Source organism: Heteronotia binoei, chromosome 10 (assembly GCF_032191835.1).
Source record: "Heteronotia binoei isolate CCM8104 ecotype False Entrance Well chromosome 10, APGP_CSIRO_Hbin_v1, whole genome shotgun sequence".
Classification (NCBI taxonomy): Eukaryota; Metazoa; Chordata; class Lepidosauria; order Squamata; family Gekkonidae; genus Heteronotia; species Heteronotia binoei.
Window position 1 is genome coordinate 10,692,133 of NC_083232.1, and position 20,788 is coordinate 10,712,920.

Consider the following 20,788-nt stretch of genomic DNA (forward strand, 5'->3'; position numbering starts at 1 on the left):
TTGCCGTCATCGCATCCGTGTTTGTCTCCCAGAGCTGCAAATTCGTCTGCAAACGGTAAATTCCACGCTTTGATCAGTTAAGTGTTGGCTGTTGCAGTTGGGAGGGGGCGTGTGCAGTTGCAACAACTGAAAGGAAAGGGGGAGCAGTCTAACGGTAACAAGGAGGGGTCGTGGCTCAGTGGAAGAGCCCTCTACTTTGCATGCAGAAGGTCCCAGGTTCGATCCCCGGCATCTCCGGTTGATAAAGGACCAAGCAACGGGATGTGAAAGACCTGTCTGGAGAGCTGCTGTCGGTCTGATTGGATGCTATTTTGATGGACTGTTTGATTAAGGACAAGGCATCGTTGCTTGACCTTGATGTGAGCTCAAGCCCTTGGTGGGGATGACCTACCAGGAGGGCAAGGATGAGTTCCCGGTCATGTGATCTTGATGAGTGGGAGCTCCACTCGTGGCTGCCTTCTGGGGAAGTGGCCCACCAACTCCCACCAGCACTGCTGTATGTGCCGCTGGCATAATTTTGTCTATGACACACCCACAGAACTGACAACTCCCAGGCTGACACTGTAACAAAGCATGATGATATCCCCAAAAGGTTGGGAAAGCAGATCTGTATTGCGCTTTGGCTTACCACTCTCAGCCTTTCTCAACCGCCTCTTGTAGCAGTGGGGGTCGCTTCTATTTTTGAGCCTTGTGGGTACCTTTAGAATTCTGATACAGTGTGATAGGCGTAACCACAAAATGACTGCCTTGGGAGGTGGTGGGGCCAGTTACAAAATGGCTGCCTGCAGCGAGGGGGGTGGTCCTTTATGTTTTTGAGCCTGTGGATACCTTTAGAATTCCGATACAGTGTGATGGGGTTAATCACAAAATGGCTGCCTTGGGTGGCAGGCCCAGTCACAAAATGGCTGCCAGTGATTGCTTCAGTTATATTGGGAAGAACCTTGTGTTGTGGCAGCTGCTGCCAGCTGGTTCCCTTGGCGGGCACCAGAAAGGTGGTGTGTGCCATGGTGCTTACAGGCACGAGATTGAGGACTCAGATTGTATATTGCAAGAAAGGTGCACACAGTTCTGTACCTCCCCAAAATTTTAATTCTCTTGTTCTTCACTCCAGCTTCTATATGTTAGTGTATCCAAAACAATTGTTGGAAAAAGCATATAATGTCTTCGCGCTACCCTTTCCTCTCAGAGAATTGCTAGTTTTCAAAGAAATCCCAACACCGCTGGTTTTGTTTTTTGCCTTTAGAAATGCAACAAGAATTTCTGAAAGCTTTATTCCACCTGCCGCTCAAATCATTCCGGGTCATATTTGCTTTGAGAGAGGAAAAAAAGGACAGATCCTAATACTGAATTTAAATTACCTCAAACAATAGAAAACGGTTTATCTTTAACCTTGAAAAGGAGAAATTAACAATCCTGAGACAGGCCCGGGTGTATGCACTTCCCCTCACTTCAGTGAGGAAAAAGTTAACAGAGCAGCTACAATACCTATCTTTGTTTTAAGTTCTTCATGTAGTGTTAGAAGCTTTCTGTGTTTTTTGTTGTAATGACCAATATTAACGTCCCAGCTTTAAAAATTGTGATACAGAAACTTCTACATTGGAAGTATTCTATGCCTGAGGCCTTTATCTTTGAAAAGAAAGCTCTTGTTTGAAAATGGCTGAAACGCTTTTTAAAATGCAGATGGTACAGAGCAGGAGTGGCTAAACTTGCTTTGTGTAAGAGTCACAGAGAATAAACGTCAAATGTTTGAGAGCCCCAAGACATGAGTGTCATGTTGTGAGAGCCTGCAGCACAGGAAGGAAGGAAAGTAAACAGATGGGGGAGGAAGGAGGGGCGGAAAGAAAGCAGCTTTAACTTTAAATGCATTCTCCAAGCCGGCCGATGGGATGGAGTGGGGGCTTCAACAGCCACACACAATATGTGTGAATGAGCCGCAATTTGGCCACCCCTGGTATAGATAGTCCAGTGTTGATGGACTTTGCTATTTGTGGATGAAACCATGGAACTTAATGAGAAATAAGGATGATTTGCTTGCGCATTTCTGTTCCAAGGAAGTCACAGATTCTGACTGATGTTTTGACTTTGGCTTGAGTTTAACATGGGACGCAGGTCCTGGTAAATTGATGGATTAGGCTGAAGAAAAGCCATACCTTGGTTAGCGCTGAAAGTACTGGGTCCAGTAAGGGACATTTTTCCTCAGCAAGCCAACTTAAGTCAAGCTGCGAAAGCTGAGGGTTCCTGGGTGAGACCTCTGGACATGAGGTGGCCGGGCTAAATTTCATGGCTGTTTCTTGCACACACTCGTGAGGGCAATGGTTAACAGGCCCACACCTGACTCTAATATCTACCTTGTTTCCAGATTGGTATTAAACAGTGGCATGAAAGTGTTTAAATCATGATAGCAGTACGCTGCGTTAGCATTCTATAAAATGTCAGTAAAGACGTCTCAGCATTTTGCAACAAGCTGCTTAATGCAACAGGACTCTGAATCTTGGCTCAGGTGCCCTTCGTTGTTTTGATTTGTTATTGATCTTCAGGTTAGCATACGGGTGAGTTGGGAGGACAGCATTTGAATGGAATCCAGTTCTCTTGTAGGCCCCCGGAGCCCCTAGTTTTTTCTCGGTTCATCCCAGGAGTGAGATAAGCATCACGATCCCCATGAACTGAGTGAAGAGCACCAAAGGAGTGAGAAAGGACCACACGGACCACAAGGCGACATTGAAGCAAACGGTTGCCGCAGCGAAAGTGGCTGTCGTTATGGGCACCAGGGCCGGGTAGGCTGTGTCGTAGTCTTCAATCCCATGGTACCACTCGAGGTAGATGATGCAGTAGAAGGCGACAGACAAGCTCCCCAGCAACAGCCAACCACCAAGGATGAACCAACCGCTCTCCGTCTGAATCATTTCTCTCACAACTTTAAAAAACTCGACGTAATAGGTGACTGCGATGGAGGCCACAATCCAGAAAGCGGAATGGACATTAAGTCTTGGAAGGGGTTTCTCTTTCTTCTCTGTGTCGGCAAATTCAACGGCTGTTGGAGTCTCTCCTCCAAATCCTTGAGATGGCTGCTGCGTCCCGTGAGATACATGTCCAAACTGTCGCCTCAGGCGCAGCAGTGGCTCTAGCAAGTCTCCATCCTGGGCAGCCGTTTTAACCTCCGCCATCTTGGAGTAGACGCACTGTAAGCTCTAAAAAGTGGATCAGGCCAGCCTTTGTTGTTGTTTTTTTCAGTTTCTTTGGGCTGTGAGAGCTGGAAAACTGGACGGAATATGCGCTGGTCAAGGTTGAATTGCGACTCGTCCCCTTTTCTTAAAAATGCACTGGAAAACATTAAAAGGAAGAACAAATCATTAAATTAATAGGCCAGTTAATCATATTTTGAACATTCATGGTAGTCTGTGTTTTAACCCAATTATAAAAGGGGGGGGGGGACTGGTCTTTATCAAACAGGAAATCAAAGCCAGAAACATGGGGATCAAACAACCAAATTAAAGGGTTATGAGCCATCGTAAAAACAAAACATTCAAAAATTTTAACAAGACATCAAAAAAGGATAATTCCAACATATCTCTGGATGCAGCGTCCCGTATACTGGATGTTGTTACTGGAACTGCTTTGGGTCGCAGTGGAACATTCTCCTTTCTACAGTATCGTCGCTAGACTCAAGGTCCAGTAGCACCATAGAGACCCAAGATTTTCAACGCGTCCACTTTGGAGAGTCAAAACTCCCTTTTGTCCAATTTCAGTCACTGAAAATTTATTTAAAAGAGACTGAAACACACCTGGTCTTTCCCTCTCCCAAATTTTATCCCGATAGTTCAGTGAATTTTGCCGGATTCATTTATTTTTGTTTTTTCACGTTGGAAGTAGGACCCAGGAGCGTGTAGAACCTTAGTCTGATCCGTGATCATTGAAAAACCTCTTGGATCCAAGAGAGTCAACTTTTCCCACCCTCGGACCAACATATGGTTTGGGTTGTAGCTCAGTTTCCAAAGCTTTTGTGTCTCCATGAAATAAGCACGCTCCCAATCTGCCCCCATAGAATAAGAAGGAAGACACAGGTGTTGGAATGCTCAAAGGGCAGTTTTATTTAAATTTAACTGAGATTGAGAGAACTTTAAAATTGGGCAACCAGCAAGAGCCCCCCACATTGTCACATGGAGGGCGGGTGGGCCAATCAGAAGTGAAGACTGCTGATAAGGCAGAGCAAATGTGGGGATTCATTCAGTTTAAGTACAGAGAAGATGTGTTGGAATGCAGGCTTGAGAACAGAGAGAGATAAGAACTTGGACGGGATGTTTTGCAGCCTAGTTTGATTTATGTCTCAAAGAAACTTGCTGTTGTTTTTTATTGTACGCATGTGTGAGCTGCTGCTGGGCAGAATACACAGGGTAATTAATTGGCTGGTACAGGTGGAATGTTATGAGGTCATGAAAGATATAAAAGGCAGCCCTCGGTATTGGGAGGGGTCTTTTTTTTGGAAGGAACTAAGAATGTACTAAGAAGTAAATAAAGAGTTTTTTGAGTTATGAAGGAGCTTCTAGAGCCTTGATTCCCTTGCATAACGCTCTCCAGCACGCTTTGAAACTTTTCCAGAAGTCTGCCTGTGTTTTATTGCCTCATAAATCTTTCTTCAGCACTTCAAGGTGTTAAGGCTGGTTCTTACAAGCAAATAGCTCAAAGGATCCGCCCCCCTGAACCCGTATGGGTGGGAATTGCCTAATCATCTTGTCCCTTTCATGGAGACAAAAGAGGCCCTTCATCCTTAAGCCAGTTGCAAGGGCTGCCGTCCAGTAGGGCCATGTTGGAGGAGATGATTGTCTTTGGAGCAGTGGATGTCATTGTGTGTCAAGCCTGGATATAACACAGTGTGTTCCTGCTCAGGCCCGAGTCATCTAGACAACTTCTGGGTCTGTTGGTAGATTCTTCAAAATGCGTTGTGATTATTTTATTTCGTTTGATTTACTAGGCTTCCCATTCCCTAGGTCACCTTACAAGAAGTTATTTAAGCACATTAAAACAATCCTTAAACAATTTTATTTATTTATTTTATCACATTGACATCCCGCCCTCCCCTGACAGACTCAGGGCGGCTAACAAGTAGAAACAACGTATGCATTTAAAAAAATGAGTGCCCAGTTGTTACTTATCTGATTGAACATAATGTTCTACCTAGGAATGCTATGTATCCGAACTTGATTTATTTTTGACTTGCTGTATGTTTTATAGCTATTATGGTTGTTTGTCAAGGAACTTACCTGTACAGGTAACTTCTGCAAAAAAATAAATAAATTTTGAATTTAAAAAAAAATTTTAAATTTAAAACCCATAAAACACATAAGTTTACAATCAACATAAGGTCCAAGATGTACCTCGATGTTACAACATTATTATTTAGCATTACATTTATTGATGGTTACTAGTTATTATTTGCGCTCTAACAACCCGTATACTGGTATCGGCTAGGCTGTCGATGTGGTGGAATGGTAGTCGCCTAGCGACAAGGCCAGCCCCGGACGTATATTGCATGACTGTTTCTATCAATAAAGCCAGCTTTCTGACTACACTGAAATCATTTCAACATGCAGATTGTGGCCTAATGGCTAGCTTTGGACACGGCAGTTTCAGGTTCATACCACAATGCTCAGACAGCCAAAAAACCCCATCTTAAATGTTTTTCAAACTAACTAGATTCAGAGCCATCTCTGACACACAAGATAGCTGTTGCCTTTTAGTAGGAAGCGTTTCGACTCTATATATGTCACTTCCTAGGCCGGCATGTTTCATAAGTTTAGATTTTTGTAAAACGTAACTACAAATATCTACGATCCATCAGAATAATACCGGCAATCAAGATGGCATATCAAATAATTAATTTTGGTAGGTAACCAGTGTAGATCAGTTCAAAACAGTTAAACACAAGTATAAACCATACAGTAACTACACAGGCGCTGATAAAGAAGTTGTTCGATGGAAGGGTTTCGACTCTATATATGTCACTTCCTAGGCCGGCATGTTTCATAAATTTAGATTTCTGTAAAACGTCACTACAGATATCTACGATCCATCAGAATAATACCAGCAATCAAGATGGCATATCAAATAATTAATTTTGGTAGGTAACCAGTGTAGATCAGTTCAAAACAGTTAAACACAAGTATAAACCATACAGTAACTACACAGGCGCTGATAAAGAAGTTGTTCAATGGACGCTTCACAGGAACACATTTTTTGAGGAGAAAAGATCTTTTATGTCGTCTACATCACTTCTTTACAAACCCTTTACAGATTCTATAAACCGCGGCCAAAAATCTGGCATATGCAAGCTTAACTTTAGAATTGGAATCCAGTAAAAGTGTATTGCTTGAATCTGAATCAATATTAATAATAATGATACTTTTTATTTATATCCCGTCCTCCCTGCCGAGGCAGGCTCAGGGTGGCTCACAACACGTAAACACAATGTACAGTAAAACCATATACGATAGTTACAATTACAATTATAAAATCATCCTTAAAACGATAAAACAACTTGTATTAAAATTAACATTATGGTGCTATGTCTAAGGTCTTCTGCAGAATTCAGTGACTAAAACATAAAAACATATCCATCGAGACTTTCTTGGCTCAGTATTAAGTGAAGGCTATTTTAAAGAGGTTGGTCTTGCAGGCCCTGCGGAATTGGTCTAGGCATCGCAGGGCCCGCACCTCTTCCGGGAGTTAGTTCCACAGTAGGGGAGCTGCTATGGAGAAGGCCCGATCCCGGGTGGTCTTCAATCTGGCCTCCCTTGGCCCAGGGATATTCAGCTGGTTCTTTCCAGCTGACCTCAACGCCCTCTGGTGTTCATATGGGGGGAGACGGTCCCTCAAGTAGGCAGGTCGTCGGCCATATAGGTCCTCAAGATGACCACATAGTTTCAATATCTGCCAGCCCCCTGGATGGAGGGAGTACAGAATACAGGGTTCATTAAGTATGTTTTGCCTCATAGTATCACTTCACCATGCTCAGCCTCCAGTTTGTCTTTCTCCTGTGGACACTCCTGTAAGGACTCTAGAAAGGTCCCCAAAGCATTGGGCCCTCTTATAGGCAGGGTGTCAAGAAGTATAATGGTTTTCCTGTGGTTGGTGACTGCAGAATCTTGTTTGTCTATTTATTTACTTCAAATTTCTATCCCGCCCTCTCCGCGAATGGACTCGGGGCGGCTAACAATTCTTAAAACAACAATTACAGTTAAAGCATTAAAACAATAAAACTTAGCAATTAAAATTACATTTATGATGCTGCTTCAGAGCTTTAACATAGGCGGAATACTAGCTTCCTTCAATCAGCAGTCCAATTAATAATGATGCCATAATTTAGTCTTTTAGCGACCGTGGTCTGTATGACGTCCCAATATAATAGCCCTCATAGCATTAATATTATATTATAATATTATATATTATATAATATAATAGTATTAAAATGGCAGTCCTCTCCCATTTAGATATTTAGATATTAGATTCTTGGGCGCGGTTTTCTGTTAGATTTCCTTCTTGGCGAAGATACCTAATGGCCGTCTTCTAACAGCAGTATAGCTTTCAACTCCAGGCCAGAAGCAGCAAAGATTGTGTTTGGCATCCATCCCGCTGTATCAGGCTGGCTTGGATTTTTAAAAGCCTGGGAAAAAACGTTGATAAAATGGCGGAAAGCTTGCATGGGGGAAATCACTGCGGGGGGGGGGGGGATTGAGAATAGTATAAAGTGGAGGTGTCAAACTGGTTTGTTACAAGGGCCGGATCTGAGCTTAGCGAGACCCTGTCGGGCTTGGCCCCGTGTGTCATAAATCATAATGCCAAGTAGAGATACAAAACTTTTTATAAAGGACACAGACAAACATCAGAGATGATTCCGAATCTAGTTCGTTTGCAAAACACTGAAGATGCTTTTTTGGCTGTCCGAGCATTGCGGTGCGATCCCGAAACCGCCGTGCTCAAAGCTGGCCATCTGGCCACGGATCAGCATGTTGGAATGATTTCAGTGTAGTCAGAAAGCTGGCTTTATTGATAGATGTTTTTGACAATCTCGGTCAGTCTTCCGCAGATTGACCAAGAGGCAACCAGCATCCTCAGAGTCCACATGATCCCTGATCCCAGCGAACTTCTAGGCTTACTCCACCGATAACGCTAGCTAGCAAGTTCTACCTCTCTCACTCCGAGTGCCAGGGAATCTCTTGGACTTACCTTCTCCTGCTGCCAGACCCCAAGCCTGGACTTATGCATCCATTTTTCACCTTTTTTTACTGTTTACTCTCTCCCTCTGCACCAGTTTATATTGCTTTGCGTGGGCTTTTTGCATTGCATTTTTGGCGGGCTGCATAACAGCCTGAGATAAGGTATAAGGGTACTGGCCACCCTAGAATTGTGAGCCGGTTCTGACATAGACGTGCATTGCTTGCTACTGTTTCTATCTTATTAATAAAGCCAGGTTTCTGAGCGCTCCGTGGAAGCCGCCTTTAATCGAAGATAGTCCCAGAGCTGACATATTAGGGGTGGGGTGGGGGTGCTTGTTCTTAAACTAATTTGACACCAACATCTTGGGTAAATAACATCTCCCTATTTATTCCTGTAGAATACCCCAGAAGTCCTACCACTCCCTGCATTTTTAGGTGATGGTTTTACAAGGGTCTACGTTCTGGAGGCTTAACGCCCGATTATTTTATTAAAATCTGAGACCAAATGTGTGTGTGAGGAAGGCGGGGTCCACTTCAGGGATTTCCCTGTGGGCATTTGGTCATTTTTTAATTTATATTTGGGTTCCTGTTTATTTAAGAACAGTCGCTTCTAAAACTAATAAATGTTTGTAAAACACTGGAGCAGCAAGATTTAGAAAACGGGAAATATCAAAGTGGGGTGACCATATAAATCTTCAAACTATATATATTTTTGCTCCCGGGTTTAAAACTATACAGGTTATTGGGGATTATTAAAGTAGACGTAAGAAGCTCTTGTTGGGTGAAAATAAAATACGTCATAGAAACAATCAGTCTCACAAGAAGTACAAGTGGACTTATTTTAAACGTTGCTAGAGTTTTGCCAGTTGTTACAATCATTCCCCAAACCTAACGGTAGTCTGTTGTACAAAGTGCGTAACAGAAATGTTTATTCTAGCATAACACGTAAGAGGTGGAAGTAGTGATTTTGGTTCACGGATAGATTATTGAGTTAAAAATAGAATCCTAAAACCTGCTCTCCCCCCTTGAAATGGCAGTGACTTTATACTTTTCAAGTCATACGATACAGGTTAAGAATTCCATTTTTACGGTGAATCTTGGCATAGCTTTTCATCTGCTCGGTGCCTTGTAGACAGACTTCAACGAAAAGAAACCGGTAAATAAAAGAATATTTACATCAGCAGGCTTCTGCTGTTCCAATTAATTCGCAAGCATACAATTATATTGTTCCTACCAATAAGAGCAGAGGAAATTCCGTAGTGGGGGACTGGTGAGAGCTGTCGGTCAGTTACTGTTCCGCTTATCCAGGCAGTTACTTTCAAACCTGTGTTTGGGTCTCCTTGCACGTCTGTCTCTAGAGAGTCACCGACGCAGTCGTCAGGCTGAACACCCAGAAGTTGGCAGCCGTGATGAAATAGAGATGATGCTGGTTTCAGGACAGTTAACATCCTGAAGCCAGATTCCAACCGGTTTGCCCTCCCTTTGTTTCTTGCATGGCTTCCCAGTGGTGACTCCTTAGATCAGTAAATGCACATCTTGGAAGGATCATGACATTCTTTGAGGAGTTAATAGCTTGGACTTTTTCACGGAGCAAGCGAGCGTCTCATTGCAGTGGTGCTCCGCTTGGAAGGCACCAATCGCTGCCTTGATAGCTCTCCTGCCTGCTGCCGCCGCGTCTACCAATGTGTCCAAGTCAGAGAAAACCTCCTGGATCCCCCGCGGGCCCCATGGAAGCAGCTGCGACCTTGGCACCACAGCAAAGGCACAAGCGATGCAAGCTGCGCGCGCACACATCACGAAGCAAATGAACATTAACTGGAAGCATCTCAGGGCCGTGAGTCTGGACACAAAAAAGAAGGATGCGAAGAAGTCCCATTTTTGATGATGGCAAGACCAGTTGTGTTCTGCGCCGCCGGTCATTCATTTTAGTACAGCGTTTAAATGTTACGTTCTTATTTATTTTATTAAATCTTTCTCTCGTTGTCCCCCAAAGCTTGGCTCAGAGCAGGTGATGGCGTTTTATAATATATAATACAGTATATACAATTTAATGCGTCATTGCTCCTTTATTTTATACATACATTTTGTATTTCTTTGCATATATAAAACGCAACACTCACAAACAAAAGCACCACATCGAAAGTGAAACTGGCAGAAGAAAAGCCTATATTTTGATTGACTCTACAAGACATCTAGAAGGCATATGAAAACAGAAATGATACTTTATTTTTTAAAATACATAAAAATCAACTCTGGCATTCAGTAGAAAAATAAGAGAGCACGGGGTGAAGCGAATTCCCCTAGGATGATGACCTTTTTAAAAGAATGACAGGAAGGGCAGCCCAAAAAAGCAAAGCAACACATTTAACACTTTGTTGAACACATGTTTTTAATTGCACTGGTTTGTCAGCAAGGAAAAAAACAAAGCAGATTTCTTTTGGACACCAGCTGCCAGCAAAGGTTTAGATTTTCCTTTTACTATAAAGGTGTCTCACAAAAATTAAAGACACAGCTCCTTTTAATTAATCACGTTTCACTGTAATACATGGAACCATGTGTCCCTTCAGAACCACAAAAGCAAAGATGTTTAATTTTAAGTAGTTTCAAGCAGCATGCTGTTTTTTAATGCGACAGTGGCGTATCACTGAAGCCTGAAAGCCAATGAGGTTCTTTTTAACCTCCAATACAACACTGTTTTGTTTTGTTTGACCTACCACTGGATTCCCTCTCTTTGAGAATTAAGGCACTGCAAGAGTTAACTGCACTCCTATGCAGGGTTGGCTCCTTCAGCTAAGTTGAAGATCCCATAAGTGTGTTTTGTTCAGCCTTCCTGCAAGGCAGAAAGATTTCTTCCGATTTAGAGAGACTTTCTACAGGGAATAAAAGTCTGTTGAAAGAAGTCTCTCTCTGTTGGGACAAAGACTTGGTAGAAAGAAGATGTAAGATCCAGCCTAAATACTTCTAAGAATTATGTGGCTTCCTTGCACCAAAAACTTCCGGTAAGAAAGTCAACGCCTGTAAGACCCACCAAGCTGATACAGATTCTTTAAAAATCCTCCATAACCAATATTTGGAGGGTGTCCTCTAACCATAAACTCTTCCTCAAAACAGCAAAGGAAACTTATTGAAACCTAGCCCTGTAACACTGTTTCTATATTGTCCCCATCCATTTCAGCAAGACTTGAAAAGGAGAATTGGCACAGCAAATTATCCCTCTGGAGCTGAGACATCAACAAGTAGATATCTTCACTGCATTCATGAATAGCTAAGAAATTTGTTTTTACTACCAAACAAATACACTCATATACTCCACTCCTTTCCCATAAACAGAGGTTGCTCAGACGATCCCGGCATCCATCAGACCCTCTCAACCCAATCGTGGGTCCCCTGCCATTCGAGAACAGGAAAGCTTAAAGAAGACTTCTCATGCGCTCATCTGTATTAAGGCAGAGACCTCTCCCTGCCCACCAAGCAGACTGACAAATACACAACAAGCTGGCAAACTGGACAGAGAGCAGTCATGAGGACCAGAAGCTTGGAGTGGCAAGTACAAACATGGAAAGAGTCAACGTGCCACAGGGGAGATAGGGCCGCCCATGAACTGGGCAACTGATGTGCAAGGGAGGTCCAGGAAAGGATACATTCAAAAAATGAAGTGCTTTGGAGTGGGAGGAAAGGCGTGCGCTGCAACAAGGGGCGCTCTCTCGCACTCAAGCCTAGGGCTTCCTACTGGAACAGGCACACCCCCCCCCCCACTAGGAAGTCTTTCTGCCCCTGAATCCTGAAGCTTTTAGCTGGTTGCCATTAAGGATGGCCAAAAGATATACATCCCAAATGTTTAGGGAAGGACAAGGCAGAGGAAGCTGGGCAACAAGCAGGAGGAAAGGATGCTCCACCATGCAGCAGGTGACAAAAGGCAGGCCAAAAGGGCGGATAGATTTGAGAGGGTGCGGCAAAAAAAATGAAAGGAAGAAGTGCATGATGAGCTAACGGTGGGTGGTGATACCAGAATGCTGCATTGAGAAGGCTGGAGAGAAGGAATGAGAAAATTTAAAAAGGGTAAGTGTGGAGACAAAGGGCAGGGAAGAGTAGAACATCTGATGTTCAAAAGAGAGTGAGAAATGTGAAAACAGAGGGGGGGGGCAGGACCATTTTTATTCCCTGCCCTTTCTGTTTTAATCCCTCTCTCCTGACTCTTTCTGCCCAGCTGCTCACTGCCTCTTTCTGCCCAGCTGCTCACTGCCTCTGGCACCCATCTTCTCCTGGATGAATATCAGCCGTGCGGAATACACCAGGTCAGCGAGGTACACCAGCAGGTTGAGGGCTGTCAGGACTGCTATGGTAACATGTTTGTCCCAGTCGCAGAAACGGCCTCCAGAACAATTTCGACGAGGGCTTCCATTGTGCTTGCTATCAAAAGTGATAGATAGGCCAGATGACGGTTGCTGTGGCATACATGAGCACCGCCAAGAGGGTGTGGGCACTGAGGAATGTGTTGAAGGCTCGTGGCAGCCACCCAGTGCATTCGCCAATGCAAAGGATGATGACCACCAGTGAGAGGATGAAACAGATGCAGTAGGCAGCCAAGCACCACTTGAGTGCATCCTCCCTCTCGTAATCGTGCTTTACGGGGAAGACAAAGATGATGCAGGCAATGAAAGTCTCCATGACCTTGAGAAGCCCAGGGACGGTGGCCATGTAGCCCGTGACTTCTCCTGGCTTGGCTTTGGTCATGGTGACCTCAGTGGAGTAGGCGAGGCAAGAAAGACAAGAGAAGACCGTGGCAGCAATGCGGTACCCGCGCCGTTCACGAGACACGTAACCCTTCTGGCCGTAGATCACTGGGAAGGTGATCGAGGCGGAAAGGCACAGCAAGGTGGCAGACATGGCAAAAGTGATGGGGAAATTCCTCCATGAGACTGGCACACGATGCTGAAGGCCAACAAACTCCACTACCAAGAATGATGGTGGTGATGGCGAAGCAAAAACACCATGCAAACATGCACCAGTCCCCATAATTCTGATAATCCCAGAGTGTGCCACCCTCGTGGGCCACCAGGCTGAAGGTCACACAGGTGAAGATTACTTCCAAGATACGGACAATGCCCAGCTGAGAAGTCAGGGCGCTGGTGTTGCCCACAGATTTTGAACGAGTGACTGGCATGGTTGGAAGAGTTGTCGGGGGAGGTGGGGAGAAGGGCCGTTTCCAGGAAAGCCGGAGGGCTCCGAGGCCAGCAATTCGATGTAGATCAACGTTGCAGAATTTGGGGTTACGTGAGCCTTTCTGTTCTTCTGTGCCGTGTAGGTTTTGCTAAAGCTGATTTTGGTTTCTTGTTTCCTGAAGGTCCCACAAGCTTTTGCTTTTTAAAACCTGAGGCGCCTTGCCCTGCAAATGTGCTCTTCGTCTGAATTCGTATCCGGCATTCTCCCAAGTGCCAGGCTCCAAAGCCTAAACATAGACCGCCGTGGAGATGCCGTAGCTGTCTCAGTTTTTCTGGGATCATAAAAGTCCACGTTATCCCCATTCAGTTGCCCTGCTCTAGGATATTTCTGGAAAGAGTATAAAATATGTGCCTTTGGTCCTGCTGTCCAGGAAATGTTCCTTGTGCTTTCTAAGACCTGTACGCTGTATCAAGGATTGGGAGTTTTATAAGCCCATCGAGTATTGTGTATGGTTTTAAAGAGTTAAACAGTTATGAGTTTTTAGCTGTTGTTCTCTCCGGTCCTTTTCTTCTGGCGGCCTGAGTTCTCTAGCCTATCTCCATCCATTGAAAAGAACCCCCAAGGGGTTTGGAATATCCCCCTGCAACAAGCATATATCCACACACAATTAACCCATCTACAAATACAATAAAATCAATAAAACGCCTTCTGTAAAATTCAAGAGGGCATAAAAAACGCGGGCGGCGGGCAGTAAGTGAACATCTGAGGGTAGGGTTGCCAAGTCCAATTTAAGAAATATCTGGGGACTTTGGGGGTGGAGCCAAGATCAAGGCTGTGACAAGCATAATTGAACTCCAGAGGGAGTTCTGGCCATCACACCTTTTCAATGCCTTCCTTCCATTGGAAATAATGAAGGATAGGGGCACCTTCTTTGGGGGCTCATAGAATTGGACCCCCTAGTCCAATCTTTTTGAAACTTGGGGGGTATTTTGGGGAGAGGCGCTAGATGCTATACTGAAAATTTGGTGCCTCTACCTCAAAAAACAGCCCCCCCCCCAGAGCCCCAGATACCCGTGGATCAATTCTCTATTATTTTCTATGGGAATAAATCTCCATAGGGAATAACAGATTTCCCAGCAGACATTTCCCTCCCCTCCCCCCGCTTTCTGATGACCCTGAAGCGGGGGGAGGGTCTCCAAACCGGGGAATCCCCTGCCCCCACCTGGGGATTGGCAACCCTATCTGAGGGGGGGGGCAAAGGGAAGCCATAAACTAGTTATAGCAGGGGTGGCCAAACTGTGGCTCTTAAACACATACTTGTGTGCCTCTCAAAGCCCCCACCACTCTGCCTGCCGGCTTGGAGGATGCGTTTAAAGTTAAATTGCTTTTTTTCTACCTCCCCTTCCCCCCTCCCCATCTTTTTGCTTTCCATACTTGCTGTCTTGCAGCTAACACCTGAGATTTATTCAACGTGGCTCTTACCTAAACCAAGTTTGACCACCCCTCAGCTAAAACCTATCAGCTAGTGGAGTTGAGTATTGTCCTTAATGTTTTGCATGAGATAGGCTTCATCTCAAACGAGTTAGAAATTGAATAGTGTTTTTTTTCTCTCTCAAATTCTCTCTCACACACACATAGAAGGAATACTTACTAATGCTTCTGAATGAAGATTTTTGCAGAGACATTCCACTGAGCATATAGCTCAATCCACCCAGATTCGGGAATCTTAAGCTAAGAAATAAAATGCTGCAATCTCTAAAATTCGGAGGTGATCTAAAAGACTCTGTGTTTCCTGGAACAGCTCGAAATCCCAGAAGCCCTGGGACTTACCAACTGCTTCCGTGTGTGCTGTAGCTGGAAAAGCATCGTGGGAAATGTAGTCTGAGATGGTTTGTTTGAGTGCTGGGAAACTGCAAGTTGTGAAACAGCTCTGCTGCTCTCTTAGAGCTGTGATGAAAATGGCCGGGGGGGGGGGGGGGTTGGAAAACAACAAGACGTCGTTTCAAGACCTACTTGATGGGTGTTGCACACAGTAACACACAGGGTTTCCCCCCTCCTCCTCTTGGTTAAGGATTATTGGGCCATTGTTTCCACAAGTTGATATCAGTCGAGCAGTAGTGCCTTTAGGTCAGGCGTGGCCCAAGTTGCTTAACGTAAGAACCACACAGAATAAGTGTCAGATGTTTGAGAGCCACAAGACAGGAAGGAAGGAAAATAGATGGGGAGGGGGAAAGAAAGCAACTTTAAATTTAAATGCCCTTTGCAAGCCACTGCCAGGCTTGGCTTGGAGAAGTGATTTAAAGAGACAAATGCCTTCTCCAAGCTGGCCGACGGGGTGGCGGAGGCTTCAAGAGCCACACAGTATATGTGAAAGAGCCACATGTGGCTCCCAAACCGCATTTTGGCCACCCCTGCCCTTAGGCCAAGCATTGTAAACCCTGGGGAACACTCTGACTCTGAGGGTCTTAACGCTGTATTCATACACTCTCGTGTTCCTTAATGAATAAACTTTTTTAAAATTTCACTTAGCAGGACCTGTGTGTGTCTCTTAGGGATTGGGCTCAGGGACACGAGTCACGGTTTGTGTGGTACAAGCGTTTGAGAGTCAAAACTTCCTTGGTCCCTTGCTTCACCCCAGAACTACATTCTGCTGGTCAGCAATACTTCCTTGAGTTATTTGGCCAGATTGTAATCCTCGTGTCGCATTGCTTCTTCCTTCCTCTCCTTCAGGTTCTAAATGATCTTGAACCAATTTCTTGCCTTCAGACATAACGGAATTTGACTTCCTGGAAGAAAGAAAGAAGACTTCTTTAGGGGAGCCGTAGGTAGCACGCCACGAGGAGCTGGTTTTCTACACGGATACATGCTAGGTGTTAAACCATTTTTTGTCCTGGGTGCTAAAGTTTTTCCCCGTTGGTGCTCAATTCCTCCATCTCCTTGGGTGGGAATTGTCCCAAATTGTCATGTTGGATCAGGCCAAAGGCCCATCCAGTCCAACCCTTTGTGTCACCCAGTGGCAAAAAAAAACCTCCCAAGTGTCATCAGGTCCAGCAGTGAGCCAGGATGCTAGAAGCCCACCCACTGTGCCCCCCCCCCCCCCCCAACACCAAGCCCTGACGCAACTAACTAGACATTCCCCTGCTCTAATACCAGACTCACTCCTTGGGTGTAAGGGATCTCTCCCTACTTACTGCCTGTTCCAGAGTGCACTGCTTCTCTATCTGCCGCCTCTTCAGGAATGAACACACCCTGTCTGTGTTTGGCACTTTTATGCTCTCCTCCCAGATCCTTACCAAGACCTTGCCACCCAAGCAGAGGGGATCCTGGGAGATGTAGGCTTTCTTTAGTAAGCCCTAGGCAGGCTTCTCTGGAGCCTATAGGCCTCACTTGGGCTCAGGATCGTGACACTTACTTTGGAGAGCCATAGTGCACTGTGAGGACCTGGTTTTCTACGGGGATACACGCTAGGTGTTTCAGGCACTCCATTTTTTGCCCTGGGAATGAGGCTGAGGGACTCAAAAGCCACACTTTGCGGCTCATGATCGTTAATCCTTGTGGTTCGTGGTTGTAATCCTTGAGAAAAGTGTTTTCTCAGCTGGTGCGCTCAATTCCTCCTCCTCCTTGTGCTGGAATTGTCTCAAGTCACTTCAGCAGTTCTGTCCCAGCTCTTTCCCCGCCTAGGGTGGCCAGAACGTCCCGCCCTCCCGGGAAAGTCCCGCCCCCAGCCTTCTGAATCCCGCGTCCCGATTGGCCAAGCTCGGGACTCATTCAGAGTCCCGGATTGGCCAGTGCCCCTGTCCGTCATTTTTTCTCCATTATTTTTTTAATGATGAAGCCAATTACAAGGCAGCCTGCCTCCCCCAGCCAGTCACAGGAGCACCTGGAAGGCGAGGGGGGCATGCCAGGCACCAGGGCTCTCACCAGATTGGGCCCTGCTGCCTGCCCTGGAGGCTCCGCCTCCAGGCTTCCCGCCCGACTGCAGTTAACCAGAGAAGGAAGAGCGGAGAGAGAAGAAGGTACGATGGGGAGGGGGAGGGAAAACTGGGGTGTTTGGGGGAGGAGGGAAGCCCCAGGACCATGTGCTTTTGCACCTCCTGTAGCAGCAACTCGTGAGTAGAGAGGCTAATCCCCCCTTCAGAGGCAACTAGCCAGGAACGGAGAGGAGGGAAGCCCCAGGACCATGTGCTTTTGCACCTCCTGTAGCAGCAACTCGTGAGTAGAGAGGCTAATCCCCCCTTCAGAGGCAACTAGCCAGGAACGGAGAGGAGGGAAGCCCCAGGACCATGTGCTTTTGCACCTCCTGTAGCAGCAACTCGTGAGTAGAGAGGCTAATCCCCCCTTCAGAGGCAACTAGCCAGGAACGGAGAGGAGGGAAGCCCCAGGACCATGTGCTTTTGCACCTCCTGTAGCAGCAACTCGTGAGTAGGGTGGCCAATCCCCTCTTCAGAGCCGACTAGCCAGAAAGGGTGGGGGCAGAGAGGGAAACATCTTCATTTCCTATGAAAGGAAGACATTTTAAAAAGGTGTGCTGTCCCTTTAAATGTGATGGCCAGAACTCTCTTGGAGTTCAATTATGCTTGTCACACCCTTGTTCCTGGCTCCGCCCCAATGTCTCCTGGCTTCACCCCCAAAGTCTCCTGGCTCCACCCCCAAAGTCCCCAGATATTTCTTGAATTGGACTTGGCAACCCTATCCTTAGGCCAGCTTGCTTTTTAAACCCACTTTGCCGTGTAAAATTGTCTATCACAGGGTGCTTAGGCTGCTTGGTGTAAAGGTTGCTTGTTGGCTCTCTGGATGTTGTTGTGGTGGTGTATATATTTTTTTTAAAAGAGAAATAATATCTGTCTCCGACAAGAGGCTTGTTGTGGAAAAGACCAACCCCCTGTTGTCTTTTTTTCCCCCTCCTTCTCTCTCTTCTTTCTTTCTTTCTTTCTTTCTTTCTTTCTTTCTTTCTTTCTTTCTTTCTTTCTTTCTTTCTTTCTTTCTTTCTTTCTTTCTTTCTTTCTTTCTTTCTTTCTTTCTTTCTTTTGTAGGGATCCCTGGAGGTCCCTTCCAACTCTGTGATTCTTTGATGCTAAGCAGGTGCTCTGCCACTGAGCCACAGACCCTTCCAGTCTGCTGTAGACTGACCTTTTGTCTAGCGAGATGGGTATTGTCTGCTCAAGCTAGCATTGGCTCTCCAGGGTTTCAAGTAGAGGTCTTCACATGACATGATCCTTTTAACTAGAGATGCCAGGGTTGAACCTGGGACCTTCTGCATGCCAAGCCAAAGCTGCTTTCTAGCTGCTTATACTGCTTTCTAGCTGTCTTATACTGACCTTTGGTCTATCAAGATGGGTATTATTCAGAGGTGGAATTCTAGTCGGAGCTCCTTTGCATATTAGGCCTCACCCCCTGATGTAGCCAATCCTCCAAGAGCTTACAAAAAAGAGGGTCTAGTTCCATAGAACTTACAGCAAAACCCAAAAAAGAGTTATAGTGTTTTAAAGGCAATCTTTTTGTGTGTGTGTGTGTGTGTGAAATCCTTTTCTGTTTGCCATTGGAAGTTGTGGAAAGTACTTCTGAGCATCTTTTAATAGAGGCATGTGAGAGTCCTCAGATCTGGGGTGGCAGGGTGGCATCAGGAAATACTTCTTAGTTTTAGGAAAGGAGAATCTAGGTTGTTTTTGTAATAGTTATTTGAGGGTGGAAGATAAAGTGAGTAAAAGTTTTACACTGCCCACAAATAACGTTCCTGAAATGACCAATAATATTAGTACTGGGATCAATGACTAGGAGTTGTTGCATTCATAGGATGTAATAGAATGCGGGCAGAATGAATTACTACAGAAACTCTGAATGTGCCAGTATTCTCTTAATGGATTGCAAAGCATGTCTCTTTGCTGGGAGGGAGGGCTGCTTTTGCTCTTTCCTCAGGATCGGAGGAGCGCCTGTGGGGGGAGCGCGGCAGGGAGGAAAGCCGGACGAGAGTCGAGATTGGCCAGCCGCTGGCCGTGAAAGCAGCCTGAGGGGATAGGGTTGCCAATCCCCAGGTTGGGGGCAAGGGATCCCCCAGTTTGGAGGCCCTCTCATCAGAAAGCAGAGGGGAAGAGGGAAATGTCTGCTGGGCTCTCCATGATTCCCTATGGAGACTGATTCCCATAGGGTGTAATGGAGAATTGATATAGGGTATAATGGAGAATTGTCGGGTGTCTGCGGCTCTGGGGGGCTGTTTTTTGAGATAGAGGCACCACATTTTCAGCATACCATCTGGTGTCTCTCCTCAAAACACCCTTCAAGTTTCAAAAAGATTGGACCAGGGGGTCTTATTCTATGAGCCTCCAATGAAGGTGCTCCTAGCCGTTATTACCAATGGAAAGGAAAGGTCCCCTGTGCAAGCACCAGTCGTTTTTGACCCTGGGGTGACGCTGTTTTCACAGCAGACCTTTTTAGGTGGTGGTTTGTCATTGCCTTCCCCGGTCATCTACACTTTCCCCCCAGCAAGCTGGGTACTCATTTTACTTCCTGTTTCCGGCAGTGGCATTTGGGGGAAATGATGTCACAGGAAGTGATGTCACTTCCGGCAGGTGGTGCAGGGAAACCGATGTCACGGGAAGTGATGTCACTTCCTGTTTCCGGCAGTGGCATGACATCACCGGAAGTGACATCACTTCCTGTTTCCGGCGGGGGCGCGCTTTGCGCACGCACACACACACATTCATCCCCCCCCCCTCAAGGTGTCCCTGGCTGGCCTGCAGATATTATGGCCACCCTACTGAAGTCTGAGCTCTCTGCCCACAACCTGAGTTCAATCCCAGCGGAAGCTGGGTTCAGGTAGCCAGCTTAAGGTTGACTCAGCCTTCCATCCTTCCGAGGTCAGTAAAATGAGTACCCAGCTTGCTGGGGGGGGGGGGGGAGTGCAGATGACTGGGGAAGGCAAGGCAACAGCAAACAACCCTGCAAAAAGTCTGCCGTGAAACACCCCAGAGTTGGAAACGACTGGTGCTTGCCCACGGGGACTACCTTTATCTTTTTTTTTTTTTTACTTCCAAGTAAGCATACTAGCAGAGTTACAGAAACAGGAGCCCTCAGCACCTGGATCTGACAATTGCACTTACTGCGGAATATCAGCTGCCAGCCTTCATATTGACCTGGGATCCAATCAAAGCTGAGGGGAGATAAGTCAATTTCTTCACTAGCCTATTAGACTGCCTTTGAAAACAGCTGGGCTAACGTAATTGAGGCAGGTGATACTTTTTTCTGTAATTTAACTTCCTGCCAGGGAACTTCACTAGTGAATTCCTGTTAAAGGAGCACATGAGATTACCTGTTAACCAGAAAACGAGTCCTGGTCTGACCTATGCCTTTAATAGTAAGTTGCTTTGCAAAAATCATCAGGTGATGCTTTTCCACAGCACGGTCATAAAGGTGGCTGC

The 20,788-nt window shown here is 45.8% G+C and overlaps 1 protein-coding gene and 1 pseudogene across 1 annotated transcript; both read right to left on the reverse strand.

Moving 5' to 3' along the window:
- Nucleotides 1–1,224: 1,224 nt before the first annotated feature.
- TMEM128 (transmembrane protein 128) lies at nt 1,225–15,187 on the reverse strand. The gene is made up of 2 exons (XM_060247950.1): nt 15,025–15,187; nt 1,225–3,320 (listed from the first exon to the last, which is right to left on the reverse strand). Exon 2 carries the CDS (start codon nt 3,162–3,164, stop codon nt 2,625–2,627), a length of 540 nt encoding a protein of 179 aa, XP_060103933.1. The 5' UTR covers nt 3,165–3,320; nt 15,025–15,187; the 3' UTR covers nt 1,225–2,624.
- Nucleotides 12,422–13,454, reverse strand: LOC132578342 (myeloid-associated differentiation marker homolog; annotated as a pseudogene).
- Nucleotides 15,188–20,788: the final 5,601 nt, after the last annotated feature.

Excerpts from the sequence above, each read along its gene's own strand:
- TMEM128 (XM_060247950.1), bottom strand. The coding sequence starts at position 3,164 with ATGGCGGAGGTTAAAACGGCTGCCCAGGATGGAGACTTGCTAGAGCCA.